A 12323-nucleotide genomic window follows, 5' to 3' on the forward strand; every position below is an offset into this window, starting at 1 on the left:
GGTATGTAGAGTAGAAGGAAAGAATGCTTGGCCCATTGTTTCTTGTTTTTCTAATTTCTTTGGAAGAATGGTACTAAAACAGTTGCTAACAGGCCATCTGCTGTTGTGACTGAACAAGAACAGAAAAAGTGTGTGTGTGAAACATATCAAAGGTGGGTGGGTGTGTGTGTTTGGCCCAATGTACACGTGAGGTGAGGTGACTGGACAGGAAGAGAAGCCGTTTAGGCTGTCTTAGTTGACATGGTCAAAATGCACTCCTAGTCATATTAACCAAAATTTTCAAAGCTGGGTGCCTGAAGATAGGCATCTTGATAGAAGTGGCCTGATTTTTTTTCAAAGGGACTGTGCACCTCGCATTGTCACCTTTGAAAAATCCAACCGTGTTAATGGCAGATGCACAGTCCTTTTTTAAAAATCATGCACTTTTGTTAAGGAGCCTGAACGTAGATTTAGGTGCCGAACTTCAGACACCCAGTTCGCAAATTTTGGGATATACCTCTATTTTACCATTTGATTTCCTCCTGAAATGTTCTTTATCCTAGATGCACTAATCACCTCAGCTTCTTATCCCCTTCTTTGTGCTCCACCTTTGCTTTCTTTGCCCACAATGCCTTCCGTGCTGGCATCTGGCCAAGCAGAGGAATATATGGCTTTGCCCAGAGAGTCATTCAAAAATCATCTGTAAGGATTGCTCTCAAGTAGTGAGGCACTCCCTCCCTTATCTCTGTAAGTAGAAAGCTTTATATAGTTCCAGCGCTGGCCCCTATCAAGAGTGAGGAACCCGGTCCAATTACATGTAAACCAGAATACATGGATCACAACAAAAGGGAAATAATGATAAATATAGATTACATCTAAATCAACTGTAATCCACCAAGAGTGTTTCTACTGATGACTATAACTAAAAATTGTGGAATTATTCTCTAGATGCATTGACCTATACAGTAAACTTCTTTTAAGCATGTAACAATCTGAAATGACTCCAGATTTTCTCTCATGTTTTTTTATATAGAGAGGGATGTGTAGATTCTGCAGCCCTAATAGTTACCAAAAACTGCACCTCTCCACTCACCGTTTTCTTGTCTTTTAAGGTCCTTTCATTAGTCATTAGAGGATTGATTGTCACACTACTTAAGATGTCCTAGTCATGTGTCCTCATTGCCTCTGGTGAAGGGTTTGAATTTCCTTTCTCAGCTCCAGAGACAAAAGAACTACTAACTGAGCTATCACATCAATAAAGTAATGTCACTGATAGAACTTTTTCAGCATGAATGTCCTTTCAGCAGTATGGGTGAGAGAACTGAAAAGTTGAGCTGTTCCAACCTCCATAGGATAAGGCAGTTTGTCTTGAGGTACCCTCAGTAACTTTTTTTGCGGTTAGTAATAAAGTCTCTGCTCATATTTTGTTGGGTATCTCAGAAGTGCCAACAAGTATGCCAACTATAGATGTGATCATGATCTCTGATGCAGATGGACTCAGGCAGCCAACCTTTTTCATGTATGCCGCCAAAAAAGAATAAGTGGCAGTGACTTAAGGTTACCACTAATGGGGTCAGACTATTCAGTCTCCCCATAAAACACACTATAGAGGACTTGGCTGTAAGCCACTGAGGTGATAGATGTTTGGACCACTGTCTGTTTAGCGGAGGAAATAGCAGAGGAAAAGATGCCATTTGGCCTTCTACTGCAATAAGGTTCAAATCTTGCAAAGACTTAAGCATTCACTTAACTTTACACATTGTGAGTAATCTCATTGACTTCAGTGACGACTTACAGTGCATAAAGTTAAGCAAGTGCTTAAATATTTGCAAAATCAGGGCCCAAAAGAGCAGGAATATAAGGGATGAGAGGAGGCCATGACAAGTGTTTGTCTAGGTGTCTCTCTCACACATACAATCTGTTCTTCCCCATGATCTCTTCATAAAGACTTTTCTAAAACAAGAAAATTAATCTGGGCTTTTAAAGTTTGGCAAAAAAAAAAAATGGTAACACACAGTACTCTAACTATCAAGAGTAGGGCTTTTGTTCTTGTGTCTAAAAATATATTTGATGTTTACATGGTATAAGGTTATTCCTTAAAGTTAATTTTAGATTTAGCAAGCTACTCATCTTTCTCTGAAGGAAGGCAGAGACAGTAATTTATTTTTTAGTTCACATTCAGAAGTCAAGTTTTAACAAGCATTGTTAAAACTACACTTAAGCCATGTCTGCACTAAACTTTTCTCTTAATTTCACACTGTTACTCTTAGTGCAGCATTACTGTTGGTGGAATGCTAGTTGTACTAGCTAGATCAGCAGCAAGTGCTCTTACTACCCTCTCATTTAGACCTGCAATGAGCAGTCTTTAACAAGAGGGTAGTTTAAAATGCCAGGGGGCTTAGTGCTACTGGTGGCAGTAGTAGTGGCTACTACGCTTAGTGCTACTGGTGGCAGTAGTAATTGTGAGAAACGCGAAGAGAAAATAAAAAGCCTAGCGTCATTACAGCCTTACATGCAGTAGAATGGAACTGATCTAACATTCTGCTGGTAAGGCTAAGTTCGCTTAACCAAAGTAATACTTCCCTTCATTCTCCTAAAACATTTAATTATTCTTGATTTAGCTGGGGGGGAAACTAAAGTCAAAACATGATTAAGATATTAGCTACGTTTTGACTTCTCAGCATGAAATTTAAGTGAGAATGGGATACTTTAATAAAATCTTTACAGCACTTAGAACTTTATTGTATAATTTGACCTTGACATAGGTAAAATTTCAGTGTATTACTCTCAGAATGAAATCTGAATTGTGACACTAAACTTGGTCTTGTGTTTGAACCAATTATGTGATGAACTCTGTAAAATGTCACATAAATTTAAACTATGGTATCACTTTGGTAGGGAATCTTGTTGACCTACTGTCTAACTGGGTTCGTAGTAGTGAGTCTTATTTATTAAACTAAAAATGCTCTTCAGGGCAAAATATAGCAGGTTTTAAAATATTATTAAAATTATTGTTTTAAGGATTTGTCTCATAACTTATAATAGCCAAAGGTGACAATGTTTGCTGGTACTTTTGGCATGGAGGATCTTTATCACTAGTCTTTTGCTATTGAAAATTATGTATGTTTAACTAATAGGTTTATAAATTATGACAATGCCTTCAGAATTTTATGGTACAAAATGAACAAATATATCACAGGCCTGTTCAATGAAAAGCTTGTCAGCTTTAGGAATGAAAAATCCTGTTTTATATAACTTGAATATAGGTGTTTTAGAATAATACTGTTTTACTGATCTAAAAAGCATGTTACATTTAAAAACAAGCATGTCTTGGAGGACTCTGGTGTCTTCATTCTATTCTAAGGTCTTCCGCCAACAGTGCCTCCTATTAAGGTAGAAAATTGAGAAGGAACTGGACACATTTTACTGTTTTTTAGTTTTAGAGGTCTAACTGACTTGTGTGGTTTTTGTTTTTTTTATTTCCTTTGTACTGAAAACATTTCTAAAGGAGCTGCTAGGTAGATATTTCAGAATTTAAAATAAACTGGATGTAAACAAATTAGTTTGAGGTTAATCCATCACTTTTATTTTAGAAAAATACTTTAAGGGCCTCAGCTGGTATGAAATACGGTGCATACTACTTACCTGGAACAATGACAGAACTTAACTTCCCAAATAACTACTTAATCGCAGACTGCAAATTCACAGCTTTAGTTGCCCTTATAAATTTTAGTTTAACACTACTTTGAGTACACAGACCTCATTCTGCATTGGATCATTTAAGGGCTTTGTTGTGTTCCTTGCAAAAGTGTTACCACTTAATAAATACAGTGCCTTCTACTTAATTCAAACACTAGTTGAGTCACCATTTGAGTTCCTTAATGTCAAGAACCAAATAATTTGTATTCAAAATACTACCACTAGCTTTTTTTTGTTTTAATTTGCTTTAGATGAAAATTGCTGGTTATAGAAACTTTAACAAGTAAGGCAAAAATTCTGAATAAGAACCAAAAGATAACTAAAAATAAAATGACTACAAGATCTTATTTGTTCCAACACTGTTGACAAAGACATTACCATGTACATTGCATTCTGTGCTATGTATGCTGGTGAACATATGGCTTACAGTATTGCCTTTTTAAATTATAAGAATGTACTTAACTTGGGTTAAGAGGTAGGCACTGTATTTTATCTTGACAACTCCTTCAACTTTCTAACTAATGCACTGATGACTGTGTTTGAAAAAGACAGGAATATGAAGATTGTACTGTGAAAACTGTTGAATCATTTTCATAAATTATTTATCAGCATTAATTACTTTTAGATTTTTGTAACAGGAGAGGCTAGCAAGGTGATTCTATTCTCCACAAGAAAAACAAACTAAGGCTATAAATTTAAGCTTGGCAGACTGAAAATGGGTTTTTGACAATCCTGCATTTTAGTGTGACCATGCAGGGTAATTGCTGTCTCTAAAAAATTTTAAATGATGGGACAAACTTCTGAATTTGAAATTTTGAATGTATCTAATTAGTTAAGGTACACAAAATTGTGCCTTTGTAAATGTTTGTTTAAACAGGTGGTTGGAATGGTGTAATGTAGCAAAGCTTAACAGAACTCAGTTATTTTGTGTGGAAAAAGTTTGAATTGTCATGTTGTGTAATTGACTTGCTTTAAAATGAACAATAAATTTAATAAAATAAAGTCATTGTCTTGTTTTTTATCTACTTAATGTTTGTTTAAATTTGGAAAAATACTCAAATGAGTAGCTTTGAAGGTTTCTAGTTATTAAATATATTGGCTATTGGTAACACGATGGTTTTTAGTCATGTTAGTGTCAGGTCTCTTCTTTTAATTGGAACTTGATACTAACTATTAAAGTGTTAATGATTTTTAAAAAGATTCTCCCTCTGCTTTCAATAGACTGTGTGTCAAAATAGTGTCACATTTAAATGTAGTTCTTAAAAGATTTTAATAAATTATTAAAACAGGTTTATAAAGTTAGACTGAATTTGTAATAAAAATACTTCACTATATGTTGTAACTAGCTAGTTTTAAGTAGCTTCACCTTACATTGTGTTCAGTATTTTCTTAGATTTACCAGGTGGAGATAGAGGCAGTTTGGGGAAGAATTTTGAAGAGGTAAAGTTTTGGGGACTTTAATGGAATTGTTAAAAGCAATAATGTTCACTTTTATCAAATAATTACATAAAGGATCTCTTTATCGTGAAAGAGTAAGGCAAGTTTGTTTTCATTTTTTTTTATACCAGGGCCACAGCCATCTCTGGGAGTTAGTTTTGGAACGCCATTCGGCTCAGGTATTGGCACTGGCTTGCAATCAAGTGGCTTAGGTTCTTCAAACCTTGGAGGTACACTTTAACTTTTCTAATGTTTCATTGAATTATTATACAATACATCTGAATTTATTACAAACTTTAAACTTCACTAAGAGGATGATCCATTTCAGAAGTAAATCTTCAGTTTGGTAAAAGTAAGGCACTTGGAGGGAAAAAGTAATCCGCATTGTAGAGCGAGAGTAAGATAAATCACAAAGGTTAAATCTAGTGTTGACATTTTTAGTGAACCCAAAGATGCAAGGGAGATGGGCATAAGATAAGCATGTTGGGGTTGCATTTTTGAAACCAGGAAAGTACCAATTATTTTGTAATTAGAACTTGAATTTATTTATCGTTTACTAAAGGTTTTACTAAAGTAGGTACCCACAGTCTTAAAGACAATCACATTTTATTTGGATTTGAAATAGCAGACAGAAAAATGTATGTTAACCTAATTAAGAAACTTCTCCTGTGTACAATTAAGTTCTAACTCCTAAAACACATTTCAGCTTGTTTATCAGTTCAAGGATTTAATAGGAAACTGTACTGGAAAACTGTCTAATTTGCACTTGTTCTGGGAACCTGTTTGTCAAAGCATAATTATCTTCTGCTAAATAGCTTTCCAGTACAGAAGACAGCTCTGTAAAATGTTTGCCTCTCAATGCTGAGATTCAGAATCCTTTTTGTCAAGCTATTCAACCTCACAACTTCTGAAAATGAGGAAAATTCTCTTTTGTTTAAATCAAAATTTTTTTGACTGACGAGGGAGTAGGAGAACCTCCAGGAGAGGAGCTGTGCCTTAAAGAGCAGGTGGTGATGTGAAAAAGATTTTCTCACGTGAAACATAGGATTATCATCAACAGGTGAACTGAAAAGTGACTATCAACATGTAAACTTCACAGAACTATATAGATATTAAAATTCACTTACTGTTAATCTTGTGTGGTGCAGTATATTTACAGTAGTTTGAGATAATCTTTAAAATGATGAGCCATTTAACATTAACAACTTTACTTATCTTTGGAATTAGTTACATTATTTATAAATTCCAGAATGGTCCTCATCAGCCAAATGGTAAATTTGACAATCTATGGAAGTAGATTGTGTGTTCCTATAACAGGAAAAATTACTAATCTTCATGGGTGGACTAAAAGAAGTATATATTTACATTACTTGTTTTGAGTAGCCCCCATAGCATGTTAGGTGCTGTACAAACACAAAGGGAAGGCCTGGTCCCTCCTTCAAACATCTTGTAAACTATAGTTTATTCAGATACATTCTTTTAAATATTTTGCTGATGCAAGTTACATAAACTTGTCCTAGCAAGTAAATAGGAGTTAACTACTAGCTAGATCTTGAAGCCTTAATTTTTGAGCTTTCTTTAGTAGCCCTTTGCTTAAGAAGGCAATTTTTTTAGAACTTTTTGCCATAATTGTATAATATCTTGTAAAATCCTTAACTCCTTTTGCTTGGGTTTGTAATTTATTCTGCTACATACGGATTTATGACACATGGTGAAGAATAATTTAACAAAGAGAACTTAGTACAGCAGGGGGAGGAAAGAAAAAGCCTCCAGAAATGGGACTCCTGGAAACAAATGGACAAAGTGAATACTTCAAGGATTCAGAAAATTTAATACATAAATCAAGTAGTGTATTCATAATGGGTTATTAGACACACATTCTCCAAATTACGTTCTTCGCTTGCAAAATTCTTACTGGTCATATTCACAAGTTACAGTTTTAACAGTTGCATGTGTAGTTAGTATTCCTGGAGTGTAGATGCCTGCTTCTTTATTAATTAAAACAACATTCCTGTACTAATGGTACTAACACCTATCTGATAACCCATTTGTAATTGGATTGGGCAAAAACTGGGAAATGGTGCTCAACTGAGCAATCTTACACTCATACACTATGTGGCATTTGTTCACCTGTAAAATAGAGAGATTTCTCTGGTACGAAGGCAAAGTCCTCTGGTCTATAGAATCAATATTTTGGAACTTTACATGTCCTGAATTACTACAGTTATAAAACTTAAAATTCATATTTGTAAATGAAGACTAGTAGATTTTACAGTTCTGCTAAAAATGTTAATATTTTTCATAACTTTTTAACTAAAGCTTGAAAATAAGGGTATAATTTAACAGGTTTGAACACTGTTCTCTTTTAAAAAGAATCAGTTAAAGCTACTGAATATATTTTTAATCATTCCTATCCCATAGCCTCTTCCTCAAACATGTGCTTACTTTTCCTTGTATATGTTAATAGTGACCAGTATTTCAAAAATCTTACATTCTAAGCAAATTTTGAGCAGTCTAGTCTCAAAATATAAACATCTCAGAACTACTAAATCAAATTGTTCCTTGAGATTACATAACTATAGAGTAAAAGATGGCTGCCCTTTTCCTGCAAGGATGTATTTCTGAGTGGTTCTGATGAAATCCTAATTCATACAAATTTAATAGTTATAAAGTTATCAGAGCCAGGTGACCAAACTAATTTCATGTATTTGTTTTCCTATTACAGTGATTTACCCCTAAGAGTGCCAGATACTTTATCTTAATTATTAGAGTTTTTTACCTCATACTTTTCATCTCAGCTAAAGTTTTGTCTACACAAGAAAGTTGCAATTAAAGTGTGGCTTATTTTGAATTAGCTTAAACTGATCTCTAATCAATTTAAACTGAATTGAAATAAACAGAGTTTAAACCAAAGTGAAGGTGTCCATGCAACCTTTGGCACTCATTTAACTAAATTTGGTTTTAAATAACACCTTTAGTTAAAATGGGGAAATTGTTATCATGTAGACAAGTCCTAAGGTTACTGGAGCTACAATTCCTACCCTAGTCACGTAATTTAAGTCTGAATTTGCTTAGTTTTTAACCTGTTGGTGGTGGAGTGACATGTCGTCATTGAAATCACCCTTTTTGTATTTTAATAGCTATAGAATAATGTGACTATGACTACAGACATTTCCATTTAATTGCAGTCATTGTTTATAGCTTAATACTTACCATTCAGTATGTTATTTTTAAATGAAACTACTAATAGTTTTCTAAGATTCTCTGCCGCTTTTGTGTTTGAGCATTGCTGGAGGTGGGGGCGGGGGTTGTATTTTGCAGAATTTAGTTAGTGCTGCATTTAGAGCAGGGCACTTTGAGTAGTGAAATAGATTTACTGAAAATAATTCTTAGGATTAAATATGCTTTTAAATTATTGTCTAAAATCTATAAATTTTAAATTGCAGTGTTCTATGTTACCAGTTTTTTATGTTGTTGCATGTCTTTACTACTATTCCATTAGGATTTGGAAGTAGCTCTGCTTTTGGAAGCACTGCCACAGGCACACCATCGTTCGGATTTGGAACTACAAATAAACCCTCAGGAAGTCTTAGTGCAGGTTTGCTTTTGTCTAAATTAAATTCGTCTTAGAAGTACAAATGCGTAATCCAACTGCAGGTTTCACGTTAAAAAAAACTAATTGAAAACAAGATCATGTGTATGCTTAAAGTTGCCTTTACAGTAAAACTGTTGAAAAATGTTATTTTAACTAAAGAAATATTTACTTTAAACTAAACTGATTTTTAGAGGGGGAAAAAAACAACCCCTAAAATACCCCTTTTTGGATGCTGTCTCCCTAAGTGGAAACTACTGATTTCAGTAAATGATAGCTCCTGTTTTACTAATAATTTACAGGTTTTTAAAAAAAAAAAAAAAAAAAAATCGGATCAGATGTAGTTTGAGGCACAGGAGACACGGCTCGCTATATGAATACAAGGGAAAGGTAGACTTCTTAAGGTTATTTTAAGTTTTGTTGTTTTCTAAATGTGTTCTACTTAATTCACCAATAGTTAGAAGCTCTTACTTTTTTTTAGTAAGAATTTACCTTACAATAACTAAACTTTAAGGATACCTTTGCAAAACTAAATCCCTACATTTTATATGCAGAAAGGCAAATTATATATGCAGTTGTCAGTTCGTACTTTCATAATTCCCATATATAAATTAAGGATTTTATTTTGAAAACTTGTCTCATTCTGAGGCCTCTCATATAGTTCAACATTTGAATACATTTTTTATTTCATACCACTGTCAGTTTGGCAACTTCCTACTTATTACTCATTCCATTCCATTCTTAACCTTTTGTTAGTGATAAAATAGATGTAGAATCTTGGACCCATTACTCCCAAACTTTGGGTATTTGAAATCTGACTTTCATTTGGCACCCATATCTAATTTTGTATTTAGCTTTAGTTATTAGAACATATGTTTATCATAGCTTTTGCTTTCTAGAAAATTAGAGTAGATGTCTGCCTTCCAGGATTGGTTTATGGTAGCATTTTTATTTGTTTTTACTTTTGTTTTTCTAATTACAGCTGTTTCTAAAAACCAAGGGTTTTCAGTAACGCTGAAATAATGTTGTTGATTTTTCCTGTGGACTCCTCTGGCTCATATTCATTTATGTATTACATCAAATAAGGACTGCATTAATTTTGACTTCTAGTGTGTAGCATCCATGCTTTTTCTTTGTTAGTTTAGGATGATTCGTCTTTCAAATGAGGTCTAAAGAATGCTTTAGTTTAAAACAGCACATTACAAAATGGAAATAAATGTTTGCTTGATTTGGGTGGCTAATGCTCATGAATGTATAACATCCTGGTAAAGTGCATGTCGTTTCTGTTAGTAGAATCTGCATATTACAAAACTGGAACTCTAGCATTTTTTGTGTTTAGTAACAAATGCATATTTTTATATAATGCTCAAATATTTTTACTTTTATAATCATTAAATTTTCTTACAGGTTCCTGATGCTTGAACTACATTAAGCCAAAAATAAGTTATTTACTAATTTTTCATATATTAATGATAAAAATGTCAAGTTGTTCTTTGAATGATTGCACATGTGCATTCCACCCTAGGAGTGTACGTGCCCCAAGCACAGTTGCTGGAAATTTTTCCCTCAGTAGTACTCGTTGCTCAACCATCCTCTGTTTGCTGCAAGCCTATAGCGCCAGTATAAAGCTCCCAGCTAGCCCCCTGCCCTATCAGTTCCTTCTTACCACCTGTGATGGTCACTGGGACTGCTATCCTTGCTTTGACAAGTTCTCTCAGTGGTCTTTTTTCTTATATTTATACATAGTTCATAGAATTGTAGGACTGGAAGGGATCTGGAGAGGTCTTCTAGTCCAGTCCCCTGCTCTTAAGGCAGGACTAAGTATTATCTAGACCATCCCTGACATCCATTATCCCCTTCCTAGATCCCAGGGACTGGTATGCTGCCCTCAATTTAAGAGATGCCTTTTTTCATATATCGATATACCAACATGTCAGAAGGTTCCTCAGATTCATAGTGAACCACTCACTACCCTCCCATTCGGCCTGTCTGCAGCTACACAGATGTTTACAAAATGTCTGGTGGTAGTGACAGTCTTTCTGAGGAGGTTAGGGGAGCAGGTCTAACCTTATCTATCTAGACCACTGGCTAGTCAAGGGCTGGTCCAGGGCTCTGGAAGTATCCAGCATTCAGATTATGCAGTTGACGTTCAAGGCCCAAGACCACCTTATAAATGTAAAGAAATCTACCTTTGCTCCAGCGCAGAGGATAGAGTTTATTGTAGCGGGGTTTGACTGTACTCAGGCCAGAGCCTACCTCCCAGAGGGTCTTTCCAGACAATCACATCCCTGATAATTCACCTCAAGGATCATATCAGTCACAACAGCCCAAAATTGTCTGAGGTCACATGGCCTTGTGCACATATGTGGCACAACAGGCAAGGCTGCACCTCACGCCCTCCAGACATGGCTCAATGTACCCACCAAACCGCTACCATCTGGACTTCGTACTAATAGTACCTCAGTGGGTCCTCATCTCCCTCAGTTGGTGGTTGGATCCGCTCACTGTTTGTTTGTGCGGGTGTTCTCTTTATACAGCCTTTGGTCTTCGGAGGAACTTTCACTCCACATCAGTGTCAGGAAATGCAGAGCAGTTCACCTAGCCTGTTAGGCCTTCCTGACACATTATGGGCAGAAACTTGTTTGTTCTTATGGACAGCACTGCAGCCCTGTTTTATCTCAACAGGCAAGGAGGTGATTGCTCTTCCGTCCTATGTCAGGAAGCGATTTAGCTATGGGAATTTTGCACAGCCCACTCAATCAATCTTGTGGCCTTGTACCTTCTGGGAACGCAAAAAGACCTGACAGAGCGCCTCAGCAGGACTTTCTCCAGTCGCCATGACTGGTCCTTTCGCCCAGATATGGTGAGGGACATTTTCCAGCAGTGGAGGACTCCCCAGATAGATCTATTTGCAACCTGGTACAACAGAAAGTGTCACCAGTTCTGCTCCTGGCGAGGTCACAGTCCAGGTTCTGTCATGGATGCCTTTTTAATACCATGGACAGGACATCTTTATTATGCTTTTCCCCCTATCCTGCTCATGTATAGAGTACTGCTAAAGATCACCTGGGACCAGGCCTGAGTTCTTCTGATAGCCCCAGCATGGCCCTGTCAATGCTGATTCTCCACTCTGCTAGGCCTCTCAGTGGCAACCCTAATCCCGCTTACGTTACACCTGGACCTGATCTCTAAGGACAACAGTCTGCTGCTCCATCTGAATCTGAGCTCCCTTCACCTAACAGCCTGAAAGCTCCATGGCTAAATCCCAGGGAGCAGGCTTGCTCAGAGCAAGTTCATCAGGTCCTATTAGGTAGTAGAAAGAGCTCCACCAGGGATACTTACTTTTCAAAGTGGAAGCGGTTCTCTGTCTGGACATCCCAATGCAGAGCTTCACCCACACACTCAAGAATTTCTTGTAAGGATGACTCTCTATTATAGCTGAAGCAGCAAGGCTTAGCTGTTTCCTCTGTCAAGATTCACCTTGCAGAAACATCAGCTTTCCACTCTTGGGTGGATAACCGGTCTATTCTTTCAAATGATATGTCTGATTCCTCAAGGGCCTACAAAGGTTATATCCTCAAGTAAGAGGGGCTAGCCCGTTCTTCCATGGGACCTG

At 36.2% G+C, this 12323-nt stretch overlaps 1 protein-coding gene across 1 annotated transcript in view; it reads left to right on the forward strand.

Annotated features, from left to right (window-relative positions):
• The window catches only part of NUP58 (nucleoporin 58), a 51536-nt gene that overhangs the window by 27322 nt on the left and 11891 nt on the right, over positions 1-12323 (forward strand). The window contains exons 14-15 of the mRNA XM_074958595.1: positions 5247-5345; positions 8618-8713. Of these exons, the coding sequence (XP_074814696.1) occupies positions 5247-5345; positions 8618-8713 (195 nt within the window). The remainder of the gene's footprint in view (positions 1-5246; positions 5346-8617; positions 8714-12323) is intronic.

Source organism: Natator depressus, chromosome 1 (assembly GCF_965152275.1).
Source record: "Natator depressus isolate rNatDep1 chromosome 1, rNatDep2.hap1, whole genome shotgun sequence".
NCBI lineage: Eukaryota > Metazoa > Chordata > Testudines > Cheloniidae > Natator > Natator depressus.